The sequence below is a fragment of the Heptranchias perlo genome, chromosome 7 (genome assembly GCF_035084215.1).
Source record: "Heptranchias perlo isolate sHepPer1 chromosome 7, sHepPer1.hap1, whole genome shotgun sequence".
Lineage (NCBI taxonomy): Eukaryota > Metazoa > Chordata > Chondrichthyes > Hexanchiformes > Hexanchidae > Heptranchias > Heptranchias perlo.
The window spans coordinates 85,887,805-85,908,434 of record NC_090331.1 but is presented as its reverse complement, the minus strand read 5'-3'; the positions used below and the strand labels follow the sequence as shown (position 1 = coordinate 85,908,434).

Below are 20,630 nucleotides of genomic sequence, written 5' to 3'. Positions count from 1 at the left end.
CTTCCGTGTCCTAGCAAAGAGCAGGCACAGACACGCTGGGCTGAATGGCCTCCTCCTGTGCTGTAAACGCCTATAGTTCCAAAATTAAACGCTGTATCACAAATGTGGGCCACACCAATCAGCTTGGGTGTGTAACATTGCACAAGGTACGTGTGTAAAACAAGAATCTTTGTTTCAGGTTGAGGATAGAAGGGATAACATTTTATAATGCGCGATTTAAGTCAAAAAGCACCAAATACAGATCCCCAATGGCTCAGCAAGTTCATCCAGTCAGTAATTGAGCCATATAGACCAGAAGGATTCCAGGTTCAATCCCCAGCCCTGGGTTGCTCGTAGGGGTGCTATAATTGGCCTCAGTGCCCCAGGTTAGGGAGCAGAATAGCAGCTGGGGTTCCTGCTGTTGATCACTGTCCAATGATCCCTGCTGGAAATGTGTGTGTAAGGATGGTGGGTGAGCACGGAATTGGGCTTGGATTTGATGCCACCTAAGGTCCAATAGCTGGCTGACGCTTGCTTTTGTGGTTCACACATGAATAGTGGCCACTTGGTGAAATTCCAGGGAACAACCAGCACCCATGAGATTGTCTGTCCCCCAGTGAGGAATCAATGTTGTCAGGGGAGGGGAGAAAATTTGGCAGAAAAATATAATGAGAAAATTTGATAATATGTCATCATTCACAATTGGGGATTAATAAACATTTATTTCAATACTTCCATTTTTGTTTCCCCACCTTTCTCAAAGGCACCACATCCTTACTGGGGCCTCTGGTGCCTCATCCGAATCACCAATCATCATATGTGAGCAGACAATATGTGTTTCACGGCTGTTCAACTGTGGAAGGCATCACATCCAAGCCTGATCCTGTTCTCACCTGATATTCACATGCACACACATTCCAGGACAGGTCATTAGAAAGAAAGACTCGCATTTATATAATGCCTTTAACAACCTCAGGGCGTCTCAAAGCACTTTACAGCAAATGGAGTACTTTTGAAGTGTAGTCACTGTTGTAATGCAGGAAATATGGCAGCAAATTTGCACACAGTAAGGTCCCACAAACAGCAATGTGATAATGACCAGATCATCTGTTTTAGTGATGTTGGTTGAGGGATAAATATCGACCAGGACACCGGGGAGAACTCCCCTGCTCTTCTTCTAAATAGTGCCATGGGATCTTTTACGTCCCCCTGAGAGGGCAGATGGGGCCTCGGCTTAACGTCTCATCCGAAAGACGGCACCTCCGAAAGTGCAGCACTCCCTCAGTACTGCACTGGAGTATCCATCCTATTCCATGAACACGTTCTACTGTACTGTACTTCACTCCACTCTATTCCATCCTGAGACCTTACTCTACTCTGCTGTTCTGCTCTACTCTGTAATTCCATTGTGTTCTTCCAATGCACTCTATTCTGCTCCTCCCCCTGACTGAACAGGCTCCACCCCATTATGTGACACCTCTTTTCCCTTCTATACCGTCCTACTCTGTAGAAGTATCGCAAGTCAATGTGAGCCATCTTCATTGCAGTACACTCATTCCTCTGCAGTCCAGTTCACCTGTATAGGTGTCAGCTCAGTGGGTAGCATTCTCACCTCTGAGTCAGAAGGTTGAGACTTGAGTACAAAATCCAAGCTGACACTCCAGCGCAGTACTAAGGGAGTGCTGCACTGTCGATAGGCGCCATCCCTCAGATCAAATGTTAAACCGAGGCCCTGTCTGCTCTCTCTGGTGGATGTAAAAGATTCTATGGTCTCCTTTCTTAACCAACATCACTAAAACAGATTATCTGATCATTATTACATTGCTGTTTGTGGGACCTTGCTGTGCGCAAATTGGCTGCAGCATTTCCTACATTACAACAGTGACAGAACTTCAAAAGTACTTAATTGGCTGCAAAGTACTTTGGAATTCCCTGCGGTTGTGAAAGGTGCTTATTAAATGCAAGTCTTTCTTTTGTATATAAGTAACTCTTTGTATAATACACAGTATGAGGGACACAAACTTACAAAGAGCATTGTTATTGTAAAAATTGCAGTGGACTTGAATTCCCAATGCAATCTGATAGTCTGAAATGGAGACCTTTTTTGGTCAGGACTCACCACTGTGACCTTGAGATCTGAGGATGGGGCTGTATGGATTGTGCTTTTCTCTACAATTGCCATCAGCGCTGATGTGTTAATCTGGGCGGGGAAATATGAGACGAGTCTGACTCCCTGTCTACGAGGCAACAGCTTTATTTTCACACAAAGATCGACTTGGCAGCCTTAACGAGAACTGATACCTGTTGGAATGATCGGCAGCTCAGGGACTCGAACTCGTGAGTCAGCTCATCTCAACCAGTGCTTGAAGAGTGTTTTCTTATTCATTCTTGGGATGTTGGTGTCGCTGGCAATTTATGGCCAATTTATTGGCCATCTCTAGTTGCCCTTGAGAAGGTGGTGGTGGTCCTACCCGCCTGCTGCCCTTGTCCTTCTACGAGCCCTTTTAAGTGCCCCGATGACTCAATTATTGATTGCACTGGCCAGTGCGATGAGAGGTTCAATCCCCAGTCTCTGTTGTTAGCTGGGATGCCGGGAGGGGCTCTACAATTGGTCTTAGAACCCCTGGACTAGGGAGGGGAAAGAGCCCGGGATTTGCCCTCCTGATGGCGATCCAGTGACCCTTGCTGAAACGTGTGGAGATTGGGTGAGGACAGTTTCAGGTTTAGCTGTAATCACAAGATAGATATAGAAGAGGAAGGCCATTCTCACCAACTTAACTCATCCAACCAGAAGGAAACTCATCCAAACAAAGAAAGAAAAACTTGCATTTATACAAGTTCACAACCTCAGAACGTGCCAAATGCTTCCCGGCCAATGATGTACTTTTTAAAATGTAGTCACTTTAAAAAGTACATGTAGGAAATGCGGCAGCCAATTTTTGCACAGCAAGATTCCACAAACAACACTGAGATAATGACCAGATAATCTGTTTTAGTGATGTTGGTTGAGGGATAAATATTGGCCAGAACACTGGGGAGAACTCCCCTGCTCTTCTTTGAAATAGTGCTGTGGGATCTTTTATGTCCACCTGAGAGGGCAGATGGGGCCTCGGTTTAGTGTCTCATCTGAAGGACGGCACCTCCAACAGTGCAGCACTCCCGCCGTGCTGCGCTGGGGTGTCAGACTCGCTGAAAGAGACTTGATCACATTGCTGTTTGTGGGACCTTGCTGTGCGCAAACTGGCTGCTACGTTTCCTACATTACAACAGTGACGACACTTCAAAAGTACTTCATTGGTTGTAAAATGCTTTGGGACATCTTGAGGTTGTGAAAGGCGCTATATAAATGCAAGTCTTTCTTTCCTTCTTTGCTCAGACTTTGGTGTTCATTGATGGAAGTGTTTAATGAGGAGTCGGGTACCTAATGTCGGTATGGAACACTCCCAGGTCAGTTTAAGCACAGTCAGTTAATGAGGGAAAGCTCTTCTCCCCCTGCTCGAGCTTCAGTCAGCACCCCCTATTGCACTGGTGCCACATCTCAAATTCCTACACCAGCGTCCTCCCCCACAACCTCTGACTGAGACTCCCAAAGCAAGAACAGTTTTTATTTTTGCACAGGAAAGGAGAGAGGAAATCTTCACCCCATCAGTCTGGTCTGCATCGCAAGGCAGGTCAAAGGGCAACGTGCTAACTCACCGCACCACCCAATCCCTCCCACTCCAATCCAAGTCCCATCCCATATGAACTAGGTGAAAACATGTTTACACCAATTAGAATCAGATTTCAATGATGTGATGCCTTTAGTTATCAATCATCTGTTGATGTTGGGGTCAGTTTCAAGTGTGGCCATTGCTGTGGGGTTTTTTTTTTGGTTCGACAGCTCAGTTTGGGCTCCTGGGGAGATCCTGGTCACAATAAATTACAAACTCACTGAAATAAGCGGGGTGCAGCAGTTAGTAATTTCATTACAGTGTACAGAAACAGATTAAACACACTCGCACACAGGAGAAATAAGAACAGCAGGTTTTACTGCAGATCACTCCTGACCTCTTCCTGTGCAGGGGCTGAGGCGAGGGGCACATAACAGAGTTGGAACGTGAATTCATCCCAGACTTTACGAAATGTAATCATTTTTTCCCCTTCCCCATCAATGTGGTTTTTGCAGAGAGACACACGGCGTTTGCATGAACTGCTGTTCCAGAAGACAGAATCCCCACTGTTAAAGTATTCAGATGGTATAAATTTAACTTAAACTGGATTAATGCAGTTATTTGTTATTTCTGCTAACATACAGAACAGGCAGTAGGACCCAGGGGAATCCACAGCCCGGGGCAGTGAGTTAATACTTTTCTGCCCGCCTCTCGCTCTTCAACACTTGCTCTCCTTGAGTCAGCTGTTCAGCCGGTATCACACACTCCACCGTTGGGAACTTAAAAACCCCAATTCTCCTTTCTATCTGCTTTGTGCAATTTCAACAGTTGCAGAAGTCATGCCGGGGAAGAGGTGAGCCCATCAGTTTTCTGTCTGTGCTGCGTTGACCAGTTAACAAAACTTTTCTCTTCTTTTCCCACCACCGCAAAAAACTTTTCCCTTATTATTTTGTTGCTTGTGACTCAAAGTCAGTATTTTACGTCCATTTGCAGGTGCGTCTTGTGGTGGAAGCCAGTGATCTTCATTGTTCTGTTTCTCAGTCCTCGGACAGCTTCCCAGGATCCAGGTAAAATCTCTTTTGTGTGTGTGTGTGGAATTGTTTAGCCAGCTTGCCTGAAATCAGGATGTGCTGTATTTGCAGAAAAGTTTACTAGTTAATCACTCACTGTTAGCTCTGTATCTTTGGGAAGCTCTCAGCTTCCCAAAGATACAGAGCTAACAGTGAGTGATTAACTAGTAAACTTTTTTTCTGAGTTGAGTGTCAGCTCAGCTTGGAGGGGGTGAGTGTGCGGGTGATTGTTTGTTCATTGGGCAGAAAGTTTAGGAATCTGGAGAAACTTCACAGCTTGTGTTGGTGGGAGGAGGGTTGAGTGAGTCTCAACATGCCCTGGTTATCTTTAGCTGCAGGGCTCTGTTGCTGTGGAGTTTAGAAGGCTAACTGCAGCAGATGGAAACTTTTTTTTTCAAAAAAAAGGAGGCAATGAGATAACGGCAATGTAAGGGCGAAATCTTTTTCAAACTACTGGACTTGGTGTGATTTTTTAAAAATCAGTTGTGATTGTTTTTGTTTCAAATTTCCCATGTAGATATGCAGTGGCTCCCAGTTACATAGAATGTACAGCACAGAAACAGGCCATTCGGCCCAACAGGTCTATGCAGGTGTTTATGCTACACATGAGTCTCCTCTAACCCCCATCAGCATATCCTTCTTTCCTTTCTCCCTCATGTGTTTATCTAGTTTCCCTTTAAAAGCATCTATGCTATTTGCCTCAACTACTCCATGTGGCAGTGAGTTCCACATTCTCACCACTCTCTGGGTAAAGAAGTTTCTCCTGAATTCCTTATTGGATTTATTAGTGACTATCTTATATTTATGACCCCTAGTTTTGACCTCCCCCACAATGGAAACAGCTTCTCTACGGCCAACCTATCGAACCCCTCCATAATTTCAATGACCTCTATCAGGTCACCCCTCAGTCTTTTTTCTAGAGTAAAGAGCTCCAGCCTGTTTGGTCTTTCCTGATGGTTATAACCTCTCAGTTCTGGTACCATCCTTGTAAATCTTTTTTGCACCTTCTCCAGCATCTCTCTATCCTCTTTACGCACTTTATCTTTTTTGAGCTGTTGGTTGCACAGATGTGTGTTTGGCCAGTAGGATGAACCTTAGTGGCAGTGCTGAATAATGTGTCATGGGTTTGGAAATCCCTCTGTTGTCTTCATTTGACATCATCCAGCAGGAAAGCTCGCTGGTTAACCTTGGCACTGTGCACTGGATCTCCTGTGAGCTGGCTAGTGTGCAAGACTTGTGTGTGAATTTTATATTTGCAGATCTGTTCATGGAGTGGCCCAGGGATGATCCGAAAAGTAAGAAAGAAAGAGCGTGCATTTATATAGCACCTTTCATGACCTCAAGATGTCCCAAAGTGCTTTGCAGCCAATGAAGTACTTTTTGAAGTGTAGTCACTGTTGTAATGTGGAAAATGCAGCAGCCAATTTGCACACTGCAAGGTCCCACAAACAACAAAGAGATAATGACCAGATAATCTGTCTTTAGGTGTTGGTTGAGGGATAAATATTGGTCCAGGACACCGGGGAGAACTCCCCTACCCTTTTTTGACCTAGCACCATGGGATCTTTTAAGTCCACCTGAAGGCCTCTTGGTTGTTGAGACCTGGATTGAAATCCTGCTTTGTGTGAGGGATGTGACTGGCGTTTACTAATATTAGCCAGCTTCTATATTCGAGTGGCAGGGGTGGGGGTATGAAAGGAGGCAGCACAGTGGGTAGCACTCTCGCCTCCGAGTCAGAAGGTTGTGGGTTCAAGTCCCATTCCAGAGACTTGAGCACAAAATCCCAGCTGACACTCCAGAGCAGTACTGAGGGAGTGCTGCACTGTCGGAGGTGCTGTCTTTTGGATGAGACGTTGAACTGAGGCCCCGTCTGCCTCCTTGGGTGGACCTAAAAGGTCTCATGGAACTATTTCGAAGAAGAACAGGGGAGTTCTCCCCGGTGTTGTGGCCAATATTTATCCTGAACCAACATCACTAAAACATTATCTGGCCGTTTATCACATTGCTGTTTGTGGGACCTTGCTGTGTGCAAATTGACTGCCACTTTTGCCTATATAGCCACAGTGACTATGCTTGATAAGTACTTCATTGGCTTTGAAGTGCTTTGGGATGCCCTGAGGTCGTGAAAGACACTGTATAAATGCAGGTCCTTTCCAAAAGAATAATTTCCCTCAATGCTTCATTATGGTGTAGCAGTTGACTAAAGAGCGGTATTGAGCGCCTGTGGGCCTGTCATTCCTTAATGATGTGGAGATGCCGGTGATGGACTGGGGTTGACAATTGTAAACAATTTTACAACACCAAGTTATAGTCCAGCAATTTTATTTTAAATTCACAAGCTTTCGGAGGCTACCTCCTTCGTCAGGTGAATGTTGTGGAAACATCGTTCACCTGAGGAAGGAGGAAGCCTCCGAAAGCTTGTGAATTTAAAATAAAATTGCTGGACTATAACTTGGTGTTGTAAAATTGTTTACAATTCCTTAATGAAACATTGCGGGGGGAGGGGTGGGCTTACCTGGTGAATTACAAAGTTCTTGCGGTAGAAGGAGATTGCCTGTTAGAAAGTCGCAGTCGACTTGATCTCTGAGAGTGACGGGGCTTACGAATATACTGAAGCACACACGAATTTGAACCGGACTGATTGTTGGATGAGGTTTCTGGAGCTGGTGGCCATGTGGCACATACTGGATGTGAGCACTGTGAGCTCTCAGGTCTGAGCCTTGAGTTCTGATACACAGGACTGCTTTTGACTAGGAAACCAATTGACTGTTGCCTGTGTGGCCATCTGGTAGATTAGGACGGGTATGTTGATTCAAAAGCAATGACACACATGCACAGCTTTTCCACAGGGCTGCCTGTACAACAACAGCAACAACTTGTATTTATATAGCGCTTTTAACGTAGCAAAACGTCCCAAGGCCCTTCACAGGAGCGTTATCAGACCAAATTTGACACCGAGCCACATAAGGAGATATCAGGACAGGTAACCAAAAGCCCGGTCAAAGAGGGGAGAGAGGGAGAGGTTTAGGGAGGGAATTCCAGAGCTCAGGGCCTAGGCAGCTAAAGGAGTGGCTGCCAATGGTGGGGTGAAGGAAGTGGGGAATGCACATAAGGCCGGAGTTGGAGGAATGCAGTGTTGTAGAAGAGTTGTGGGGCTGGAGGAGGTTACAGAGATAGGGAGAGACGAGCCCATGGAGGGATTTGAACACGAGGATAAGAATTTTAAAATCGAGGCGTTCCCGGCCCGGGAACCAATGCAGGTCAGCGAGCACAGGACTGATGGGTGAACAGGACTTTGTGCGAGTTTGGATGAGCTCAAGTTACAACTCAGTGCAGACCCTGTGTGTAAGTGAATGTTAATTCTGTGCAGGCGAATACAGACCTGTTACATTCAGCTGCATGCTGATGTCAGGAATATATTTTTTGAGCCTATTCTTTTAAGTTTATTTATTTACAAAAAAAAATCCTGTCAAATTATGTCGGGCAGTGGCCTTTTCCGCACTCAATCTGTCTGTATACAGCAGGATGGAGCGTGTACAATAACTGACTATTTAATGGTCACTGGCGATGAAATTGAGGCAAGAGTCTGTCCTGAATTTTTAACGTCACGATATTACTGGAAATGTGCAGCCAACAGAAACTACTTCGTTTTCTCGATGAAGCACAGTACTTAATGATTTAAACAGCATTTCCTTTCTTTTGGACGGAATGGTTGACTTTTCTGCAATTCTTTTGTGGTTGTCCTGTAGCATTTCACATTTCACAATCTGAAACCCTTCTGGGAATTGCTCGTTTGTCGAAAATTGACCGCTGTGATACTTTCATTCCTGCCGTGCTTTATCACTTCTCAAACATTTCACAGTGACTGACTTTTGGAATGCAGTGACTGTCGTAGGACAGTGATTACACTTTCTATAAACATCTTTGCACAGTTTTTGATTTTTTTGCTGGCGGGAGGGAGGGGGAGGTTGTAGGTAATTGAAAGCCAATATCTCTAAACGTTGTCTGGCTGTGAAATGCAGATATATTTTAAATTAGTACAGTTTTATTCGTACTAATCTTCTCCCTGCCCTGACTCCACCCCCCCCATGAGTATATTAAGATCGATCTTGCATTTCTATCACGCTATTCATGACCTCAGGACGTTCTGAGAATGATAGATTTTTACACTCCAAGGGATATGGGGATTGGGCGGGAAAGTGGAGTTGAGGTTGAAGATCAGCCATCATCTGATTGAATGGTGGAGCAGGCTCGAGGGGCCGGATGGCCTACTCCTGCTCCTATTTCTTATGTTCTTATCCCAAAGCACTTTGCAGCCACTGAAGTACTTTTTTGAAGCGTTGTAATGTAGGAAACGCGGCAGCCAATTTGCACACAACAAGATCCCATAAACAGCAATGAGATAATGACCAGATAATCTGTTTTTGGTGATGTTGGTTGAGGGGTTAATATTGGCCAAGAAACCGGGGAGAACTCCACTGTTCTTCTAAATAATGCCATAGGACCTTTTGTGTCCACCTGCGAGGGCAGATGGGGCCTCTGTTTAATGTCTCATCCGAAAGACGGCACCTCCAACAGTGCAGCCCAATGTTGCGCTGGGAGTGTCTGAATAGATTATGTACACAAGTATCTGGAGTGGGACTTGAACCCACGACCTTCTAACTCTGAGGTGAGAGTGCTACCACTGAGCCACGGCTGATGCTTGTTTGAAAGCTGAGGTTTATCCCAGTTGTTAACCTAGGATAGACTGAGATCAAATTTTCCACAGTAAAAGATACTCCCCATGGTGTCAATAAATACCAGATTGTGTTTGGTTTAAATGTAGTAACTCAGGAAATGTCTCCTCTGTGGGACCACTGTTCCTTGGCTTCAATCCTACCTGTCTCAAAATACCAGCATATCTCTTTAAAACGGTTTCTCGTCCCATCCCTTCATGCTCACCATCACCCCTGTGCTCGCTGTCCAGCAATTCCTCTCATTTAAAATTCTCATCCTTGTGTTCAAATACCTCCATGGCTTTGCCCCTCCCTGTCTCTGTAACCTCCTCCAGCCCGTAAACCCTCCGAGATCTCTGCTCTCCTCCGATTCTTGTGCGTCCCCGATTATAATTGCTCCACCATTGGCGGCCGTGCCTTCAGCTGTCTAGGCCCTAAGCTCTGAAATTCCCTCCCTAAACCTCTCCACCTCTCTCGCTTCCTTTTAAGATGCTCCTTAACACCTACCTCTTTGACTAAATTTTTGGTCACCTGTCCTAATATTTCCTTATGTGGCTCTGTGTCAAATTTTGTCTAATAAATGCCCCTGTGAAGCACCTTGGGACGTTTTACTACGTTAAAGGCACAATATTAATGCAAGTTGTTGGTATTGCCCCAGTGCTGTATCCTTGGCCCCTTCTGTTTCTCCGTTTGCATATTGCCCATTGACAACATTATCTATAGACAAGGGAGTCTGCTGCCACGTGTATGCTGACAACAGCCAGCTCTACCTCTCCTCCAACACCTCATCAAATTGCTGGTCTCACTTCAATTTGTGGATGATCTAGAACCTTCTCTAGTTGGATGTTGGGAAGACATCAGTTCAGCTCCTACTAATTCTCTGTAGCCTCGCCCCCAACTCTCACTGCTCAGAATGAACCAGATGTTAAAGGACCTCATTGTCTTACATCGCTGTTCCTTGGGATGTTTTACTACATTCAAGGCACTGTACAAATGCAAGTTGTTGTGCAGGCTGAGAATGGGAACAGTTTCACTGGCCTGTGCAGGGCTGCATGATGGCAGGCGCAATGTGAAGTTTTACAACTAGTGGCCATTTACCATGTTGCTTTTCTTCCAAGGTGGGCGATGAGCCCCTCCCCCGATATGTCGGGTATTGTGGTGTTGGTTCAGAAGCTAAGTCTGCACTGTAAATGGGGTATTGGATAGTAAGCCTTGGAGTAAAAGCTGTTCTCCTGAATGTCACCTCATTAAAAGATTGGTATGTGGAAGACTGCATTAGTTGACCTCTCCTTATCAGTTCAGCCTGAGTTATCCTCTCCATGAGTTGGAGATGGAGCAAATCCCCTTGAAATGAGGGTGGCGATATGTCCTGACTTGCACTAAGAAGGATTATAGCAGACTTTCTCAAACATCATATTTCTAAGATCTCCACGCTTGGCAGGGATTAGGAGCTGCTAAAAGCAGCCTTGTAAGGGCATTCATCGAGTCATTTAAAAAAAACACAAAAAACCCCACCTTTTTTTAAAGGGGCTGCATTCTGGTTAGTCCCATTATGTCTGTGTTTCAAAGCTATTAAAAGCGCAGGCATGTGTTGTCCCATTTAACGTACACCACAGTTACAAACAGATTTACTCCGTCAACAATAGTCCATTGAACATCTATAATTCCAGACATTTTACCCGTCAAAGTATGCAGCTGAAATGAACCAAATTGTTGACCAGAGATTAGTGCTCCATGTGGGTAAATATTCGAGTCAGCGTGACCTTAATCGTACAACACTACTCTTTTTTTCAGTTTGTAGATCCGGTAGTGAGTGCAGTATCCTCGGTGCAGATGTATCATAGAATCATACAGCACAGAAGGAGGTCATTCGGCCCATCGTGCCTGTGCCGGCTTTGAAAGAGCTGTCAAATTGGTCCCGTAGCCCTGCAAATTTCTCCCCTTCAAGTATTTATCCAATTCCCTTTTGAAAGTTGCTATTGAATCTGCTTCCACCACCCTTTCAGGCAGAGCATTCCAGATCATAACAACTCGCTGAGTTTAAAAAAAATTGTCCTCCTCTCCCTTTCTCTTGTTCGTCCCCATGTTGGGAGAGGGAGTTGGAGATAATCGGTGCCCACTCCTCAACGTGCAGTGAAACTTAACTACAGTCATTGCCGAATTGCACTGTGTCAGCCTGGTGGGGCCCACTGGGGTCAAAAAGAGACAACAACTACTTGTATTTATATAGCGCCTTTAACGTAGCAAAACGTCCCAGGACGCTTCACAGGAGCATTATCAGACAAAATTTGACACTAAGCCGCATAAAGAGATATTAGGACAGATGACCAGAAGAGATGGGTGTTCAGGAGAGTCTTAAAGGAGGAGAGAGAGGTTTAGGGAGGAAATTCCAGTGCTTCGGGCCTAGGCAGCTGAAGGCACAGCCACCAATGGCGGAGCGAAGGAAATTGGGGATGTGCAAGAGGCCAAAATTGGAGGAGTGCAGAGATCTTGGAGGGTTGGTGGAAGTTACAGAGATAGGGAGGGGTGAGGCCATGGAGGGATTTGAAAACAAGAATGAGAATGTTATAATTGAGGTGATGCCAGACCTGGAGCCACTGTAGGTCAGTGAGCTACAGCCATTTTGTGAGAGAGCAGTGTTACATCTCTTATGGAGATTCTTGAACACGGCACAACACAAGGCTTTGGCCGACCAACAGAATTGTTTTTAGCAGTGTGGCATTACTCGGAAGTAGAGATTGTAACAAAAATGGTGGAATGGTGAAGTAATGGAAAGTACCAAACTGAATCTAGCAAAGGCCTGTTTATGGCTTATGATATAAATGTGTTTGTGCAACTCTGAATAACTTACCCCTCCTTCATTTCTGCACATCGCATATTCATCCTTAAAAGATGTACATGTTGTTCATGTAACACACTCCTTTTCAGAAACGCCAGTCAGATTTGTCTTCCCCCCCACCGGCCCCCCCCAGCTATATTCCCAGCAGCGCATTCATCACTCAAACTGGAAAAAGCTGAAATATTTCAGCCTTATCGCTAGTGTCAGAATCTGGGTTGACAGCAGATTGAGACTGCGAGTAAATGCGTGTCTCCTCCATGACCGGGGCTTCAGAAGGCTGCAGATGAAAACCCCTGACTTATTTTGCTGGGACCCATCTGCTTGTTGTAGCTGGGTGGTCAGATAAAGGACTTGACAGCTTAAATCTGTTCAGGAGCCTCTATCTGTATTCTTTGTGCGCGTACGTGTGTGTACTCCTGCTATTCTGCAATTGTGAATTCTGAACTAACTTTATAAACGCACACCCTCAGAATCTACCAGCAACGTTAATGCTGAGAGAGCAGTTTCCGTCCCTGCTCTGCCAACCAAAATGCCCTAGGTGTCAGTTGTGGCTCAGGGGTAGTACTCTCGCCTCTAAATCAGAAGGGCATGGGTTGAAGCCCCACTCCAGAGTCCTGAGCACATAATCCAGACTGACACTCCCTGTGCAGCACTGAGGGAGCGTTGCAGTGCTGGAGGTGCCTTTAAACCGACCCCATCTGCCTCCTCAGGTGGACACACAAGATTACATGGCACTATTTCAAAGAAGAACTGGGGCGTTCTCCCCAACCCACATTTAAAAAAAAACGGATTATATAAGAAATAGGAGCAGGAGTAGGCCATATGGTTGCTCGAGCCTGCTCCGCCATTCAATAAGGTCATGGGTGATCTTCGACCTCAACTCCACTATCCCGCCCGCTCCCCATATCCCTTGACTCCCTGGTCATTATCACATTGCTGTCTGTGGGACCTGGCTGTGCGCAAATTGGCTGCTGCATTTCTTACATTACAATACTTCAAAAAAAAAGTACTTAATTGGCTATAAAGTACATTGGGACTTCCTCAGGTCATGAAAGGTGCTATATAAATGCAAGCCTTGCTTTTTTTCAGTACTCTGAAACCTTCTGTGAAACACCTTGGAACATTTTGCTATGTTAAAGGTGCTGTATAGATGCAATTTGTTCTTGTAAAGCAACTAGAGTCAATTTATTTATTTATTTGTTCAAATTGTTGCATTCTGTATGTGCAACTGCTTCTTAAAAATTGTCGAGGGATGCTCCTGGCCAAAACTTAAAATGTGACCCTGTTAAGGGAACAAACATACTTTTGGAACAAAGAGTGGAATCCATTGACCGTGCAAGGCAGGAAGTAGCAGCAGGAGTTGGGATAATGTTCACTTGTAAATAAAATGTGAAGTTGAGGAGTTCAGGCTGATATTTTGACCATTGATTGTGGATGTGAGAGTTGGATGGTCAAGTCTAGTGTCCTTTTAAGTATTGGAAAAACGTGTGTTGGACAGGGACATTTTAATATTTCGCAAGATTGTTCAACACTAGACTTTAGTGTCTTTTTAAGACTAGTTTATTGCCTAATAAAAGAAAGACTTGCATTTATATAATGCTTTTCAGGACATTCCAAAGTGCTTTACAGCCAATTGAAGTACTTTTTTCAAGTATAGTCACTGTTGAAATGTAGGAAACGTGGCAGCCAGTTTGTACACAGTAAGGTCCCACAAACAGCAATGAAGAAATGATCAGATAATCCTGTTTTTGGTTATGTTTGGTGAGGGAAAAATATTGGCAAGGACGCTGGGGAGAACTCCGCTGCCCTTCAAAATAGTGCCATGGGATCTTTTACGTCAACCTGAGAGGGCAGACGGAGCCTCGGTTTAACGTCTCATCCGAAAGATGGCATCTCCGACAGTGCAGCACTCCCTCAGTACTGCACTGGAGTGTCAGCCTGGATTTTGTGCTCAAGTCTCTGGAGTGGGGCTCAAACCCACCATCTTCTGATTCAGAGGCGAGAGTGCTACCACTGAGCCAAGGCTGACACCTAATAGGTTGAGATGGGGCAAGCAGGGTTTGATATGACATAGCGCAGCCCAGTATTTGGTCAATAATGAGGTAAATTAATCTGTTTGACCTCGGCTAAGCGGTAGATTGCTGATCAGAACCTTGTCCAGCTGGTCTGTCCTTAGCTGGGACTGCAGGCTTTATAGGTCACTTGGAAATGTTTGATGATGCTGCCGGTAGTGCAGTGTTAATCTGCGGGGATTATTGGGTGGGTGGATGCACTGTGCAGTATCTGATTAGGGAGTTCCTTGGTGAATTGTCTTTGTTCAGGAATCCATTTAAAGTGCTCCAGCAGTGTCTCTGCACTAAAGTAAACCACAACAAGAATCAGCCTGTAGCTTAAATCCGAGAAAAATTGCAAAAGGAGAAAATGGCCTCCGGTCCAATGAGCAATGTAATTCTGTACTGTAGTCTACTGCTGTTAACTGAAACGCTCCTTTTCAGTCTCCAATCAACAACAACTTGCATTTATAGCACCTTTAACATAGTGAACATTCCAAGGCGTTTCACAGGAGCGTTATCAGACAGAATTTGACACCGAGCCACATAGGGAGACATTAGGACAGGTGACCAAAAGCTTGGTAGGTTCTAAGGAGCGCCTTAAAGGAGGAGAGAGGCAGAGAAGTTTGGGGAGGGAAATCCGGAGTTTGGGGCCGAGAGGGCTGAAGGCACGGCCGCCAATGGTGGGGTGAAGGAAGTGGGGGATGCACAAGAGGCCAAAGTTGGAGGAATGCTGAGATCTCGGAGGGTTGCAGGAGTGGAGGAGGTTACGGAGATAGGGTGGGGCGAGGCCATGGAGGGATTTGAACACCAGGATGAGAATTCTAAATTCGAGGCTTTGCTGGACCGAGAGCCAATGTAGGTCAGCGAGCACAGGGATAATGGGATCATGCCTGTTAAATGTGGCTTAAGATGTTGAGGACTTGAACGTGCTCCAGAACTACTTGATGGCTCTCCGTCATTGCCCACTCTGGCTCCTTTAGGAACAGGACTAGACCATTCAGCCCCTCGAGCCTGTTCTGCCATTCAGTGAGATCATGGCTGATCTGTATCCTAACTCCATCCACCCGCCTTGGCTCCATATCCCTTAATACCTTTGGTTAGCAAAAATCTATCGATCTCAGATTTTAAATGATTAATTGAGCGAGCATCTACCGCTTTTTGTGGGAGAGAATTCCGCACTTCTATCACCCTTTGAGTGAAGAAGAGTTTCTTAACGTCTCACTGATGTGACTTGGCCCCTTGTCCTAGACTCCCCCACCGGCAGAAAAAGTTTCTCTATCCTATCAATTGCTTTCAAAACCCTAAAAACCTCAATCAAATCTCCCCTTAACTTTCTATATTCCAGGGAATACAAGCCTAGTTTATGTAATCTCTCCTCATAATCTAAGCCTTGTTGCCCTGGTAACATTCTGGTGAATCTGCCTGCACTCCTTCCACGGCCAATATATCCTTCCTAAGGTGCGGTGCCCAGAACTGTACACAGTACTCCAGATGTGGTCTAACCAGGGCTTTGTAAAGCTGTAGCATAACTTCCTCCCCTTTTATATTCTAGCCCTATAGTTATAACGGCCAACATTCCATTAACCTTTTTGATTATTTTTTGTACCTGACTAATTCTTGACGACACTCATCCTCATGTCGGTGCAGGTCATTCATAATACAAGGTACACTCACTCCTGGAAAATTTCCTTCAATTGCAAGTCGTGGCCTTGTCCTCTGTGAACTAGTTTCAACTGGTTTCCAATTGGAAAGGGAACCTTCTTTTCCTTGGATCGGAGACCGACGTTCACTGAAGGAGTTGCTATGACTGTCCACTGCTGGCTGAGAGTTGGCACCATTTTATAACCATTCCCCAGTGTTTTAGTGGAATTCGGTCCAGGGTCAGTACTTGAATAGAGGTCAGAGAGCTGATTCTTCTAGAAGCATCATGTGCTCTGCTGTTCCTGAATGGAATGTAAGCAGTCTTACTTCATTAGATGTAGAAAGATGTTGCCATGCTGTTGTATGTGATTGGGAAATATGTTTGGCGGCTTGTAGGTTGCTGAATATGATTTTCCTCCCCCCCCCCCCCCCCCGCCTTAATTTGTGTCTCCTAAAGGGGGTGATTCTTCATGTTGGTTATGGCCCTACGTGCATTGGCAATCCCTCTGGTATTCTGTACAAATGGCCATTCTTCGTGTGTGGTCCATCTTCCACCCTCCGTAAACCTCAGCTCATCCTAAACTCTGCTGCCCTTATCATAACTCAAACCAAGTCCCGTTCACCCATCACCCCTCTGCTCCCTGACCTACATTGGCTCTCGATCCAGCAATGCCTCAGATTTAAAATTCTCATCCTTGTGTTCAAATCTCTCCATGGTCTCACCCTTCCCTATCTCTCTAACCTCCTCCAGAACCTACAACTCTCTGAGATCTCTGCACCCCTCCAATTCTGGCCTCTTGTGCATCCCCCCCACACTTCCTTCGCCCCAACATTGGCGGCCGTGCCTTCAGCTGTCTATGCCCAAAGCTCTGGCATTCCCTCTCTAAACCTCTCCGCCTCTCTCTCCTCCTTTTAAGACGCTCCTTTAAAACCTACCGCTTTGACCAAAGTTTTGGCCACCTGTCCTAATATCTCCTTATGTGGCGCAGTGTCAAATTTTGTCTGGTAACGTTCCTGTGAAGCACCTTGGGCCATTTTACTATGTTAAAGGTGCTATTTAAGTGCACAGATGTGTTGTTGGTCTGTTTGATCACTGGTAGCACCTCAGCTCAATCTTTCCTCACCTGACGTTCGCATAGCCTGTAGGTAGAAACCAGGAGCAGGAACAGTTTTATCTTCACGTTTTCTATCTCTTCTTATCCCAGAGATGCTGAGCATCGTCCAGTCCCATCGTAGCAGAGATCAGCCAACTGATCACAGGCTAGGGATTGAACCTGGCCCCTCCCTGCTCTTTTCAGCTCAAATGTGGGGAATTTAGCCACTGGGTCACAAGCTGCAGGTCTGCCTTTCTCTCTCAAATTAACTCTTCGCTTGCTGCGGGGCAGTTAACGTTAATGTTCCAAATCAGATGAAATCCAAAAGGAGAAATTTAGGCAACCATGCATTTCAAAGCACCTGTTTATTGGGCGGGGGTGAGTTGCAGGGTTTTGTCACCAGGTGAAACAGCAACAACTTGCATTTATATAGCACCTTTTGAAAGCAGTAAAATGTCTCAAGGCATTTCACAGGAGCGTTATCAAACAAAATGTGACACCAAGCCACATAGTGAGATATTAGGACAGGTGAATGAGGGAGGTTTTAAGGAGGAGAGAGAGAGGTTTAGGGAGGGATTAAGAACATTAGAACATAAGAAATAGGAGCAAGAGTAGGCCATGTGTCCCCTCGAACCTACTCCGCTTTTCAATAAGATCATGGCTGATCTTCAATCTCAACTCCACCTTTCCGTCTGATTCCCCCTATCCCTTGATTTCCTCCAGAGTCCATCTCAGTCTTGAATATATTCAAAGACTGAGCATCCACAGCCTGCTGGGGTAGAGAATTCCAAATATTCATGACCCTCCTGAGTGAAGAAATTCCTCCTCATCTCAGTCCTAAATTGCCCATCCCTTATCCTGAGACTATGTCCCCTAGTTCAAGACTCCAGCCAGGGGAAATATACTCACAGCATCCACCCTGTCAAGCCCTCTTAGAATCTTCTATGTTTCAATGCGATCACCTCTCATTCTTCTAAACTCCAGAGATTAGAAGCTCAATCTCTCCTCATAGGGCAACCCTCTCATCCCAGGAATCAATCTAGTGAACCTTCATTGCACCCCCTTTAAGGCAAGTATATCCTTCCTTAGGTAAGGAGACCAAAACTGTACACTGTACTCCAGGTGTGGTCTCACTAAAGCCCTGTACAATTGTAGTAAGATTTCCTTACTCTTGTACTCCAACCTCTTTGCAATAAAGGCCAACATAACAGTTGCCTTCCTAATTGCTTGCTGTATCTGCATTATAGCTTTGAGTTTCATGTAGAAGGACACCCAATTCCCTCTGAACACCAACATTTAGTAGTTTCTCAACATTTTAAAAAATATTCCATTTTTCCCCTACCGAAGTGAATAACCTCACATTTCCCCACACTACTCCATCTGCTACCATCTTACCCACTCGCTTAACCTGTCTATATCCCTTTGAAGATTCTTTACGTCCTTCTCACAGCTTGCTTTCCCACCTAGCTTTGTACCGTCAGCAAATTTGGATTCATTACACTCGGTCCCTTCATCTAAGTCATTAATATAGATTGTAAATAGCTGAGGCCCAAGCACTGATCCTTGCGGCACCCCACTAGTTACAACCTGAAAATGACCCGTTTATTCCTACTCTCTGTTTTCTGCCCATTAACCAATCCTCATTCCATGCTGCATATTACCGCATATCTTGTGTAACAACCCTTTTATGTGGCACCTTATCGAATGCCTTTTGAAAATCCAAATATACAACATCCGCTGGTTCCCCTTTACCTACCCTGTTTGTTACACCCTCAAAAAAACTCTAATAGATTTGTCAAATATGATTCCCCTTTCATAAAACAGTGTTGATTCTGCCTATTCATATTATGATTTAAGTGCCCTGTTACTACGTCCTTAATAATGGATTCCAGCATTTTCCCTACTACTGATGTCAGGCTAACTGGTCTGTAATTCCCTGTTTTCTCTCTCCCTCCTTTCTTGAATAGCATGGTTACATTTGCACCTTCCAATCTATGGGGACTGTTCTAGAATCTAGGGAATTCTGGAAGATCAAAACCATTGCATCCATTCTCTCTGCAGCCACCTCTTTTAAAATGCTAGGATGTAGACCGTCTGGTCCAGGGGATTTGTCGGCTTTTGGTCCTATTAATTTTTCTAAAACTTTTTCTTTACTAATCTTAATTACTTCAAGTTCCTCACTCTCATTAGACCCTTGGTTCCCCACTATTTCCAGTATGTTTTTTGTGTCTTTTACTGTGAAGACAGATACATAATATTTGTTTAACGTCTCTGCCATTTCGTTATTCCCCATTATAATTTCTCCTGTCTCTGCCTCGAAGGGACTCACGTTTATTTTCGCTAATCTCTTCCTTTTTTTATACTTGTAGAAGTTCTTAAAATCTATTTTTATATTTCTTGCTAGTTTACTCTCTTATTCAGTATTCTCCTCTCCCTCTTTATCAATTTCTTGGTCATCCTTTGCTGATTTCTAAAACCCTCCTAATCCTAAGGCTTACTACTCTTTTTGGCAACATTGTAAACCTCTTCCTTTAATCTAACACGAATGTAAACTTCTGTAGTTAGCCACGGTTGGATCACTTTTCCTGTGGAGTTTTTATTCCTCAAGGGTATGTATATCCAGTATGAATTATGAATTATTTCTTTAAATGTTCGCCATTGCTTATCCACCGTCATATCTTTTAATCTAATTTCCCAATCTACCTTAGCCAACATGCCCCTCATACCTAGAAAATTGGTCTTGTTTAAATTTAAATCCCTAGTTTCGGACTTATCTACATCACTCTCAGGCTCAACGTGAAATTCTATCATTATGTTCATTCTTCCCAAGAGGATCCTTTTATTATAAGATTACTAATTAACCCTGTCTCATTACACAATACTAGATCTAAATTAGCCTGTTCCCTAGTTGGTTCCTCAATATATTGTTCTAGAAAACTGTCTCGAATGCATTCTGTGAACTCGTCTCCAAACTACTTTTGCCAATTTGGTTTGCACAGTCTGTAGGAAGATTCAAGTCCCCCACAATTATTGCATTACCTTTATTACATGATCTTCTAATTTCCTGATTTATACCCTGTCCAACACTATAACTACAGTTAGGGGGCCTATAAACTACTCCCTCCAGTATTTTCTACCCTTTGTTATTTCTTAGCTCCACCCATACTGATTCTACATCCTGATTTTCTGAACTAAGATCTTTTCCCTCTACTGCCTATATCTCATCCTTTATTATCAGGGCTACCCCCCCACTCCTTCATTTTACTTATCTTTTCTAAAAGACAAGTACCCTGGAATATTTAGTTGTCAATCTTGGTCACCAAGCAACCACTTCTCAGTAATGGCTATTAGATCAAACCCATTTATCTCTTATTTGTGCTATTAAATCATCTATCTTGTTAGGAATGCTTCATGCATTCAGGTACAGCGCCTTTAATTTAAACTTTATACTATTTTTCCCTGATGTGACCTTAGTCACTAATGCTCTATTACCTTTGTTAAACTCTCTGTCCCTTCCTGACACTCTGCTTGTTTTTACCCAAATTGCTACACTGCTCTACAGCTTTCACTTTTTTGTTTTTAAACTGA

At 44.4% G+C, this 20,630-nt stretch overlaps 1 protein-coding gene across 1 annotated transcript in view; it reads left to right on the top strand.

Annotated features, from left to right (window-relative positions):
• The first annotated feature begins 4,340 nt into the window (after positions 1–4,340).
• The window catches only part of LOC137323927 (collagen alpha-1(XVIII) chain-like), a 377,865-nt gene continuing 361,575 nt past the window's right edge, over positions 4,341–20,630 (top strand). Inside the window, exons 1-2 of the mRNA XM_067988020.1 lie at positions 4,341–4,482; positions 4,623–4,696. Of these exons, the coding sequence (XP_067844121.1) occupies positions 4,469–4,482; positions 4,623–4,696 (88 nt within the window). The 5' untranslated portion in view covers positions 4,341–4,468. The remainder of the gene's footprint in view (positions 4,483–4,622; positions 4,697–20,630) is intronic.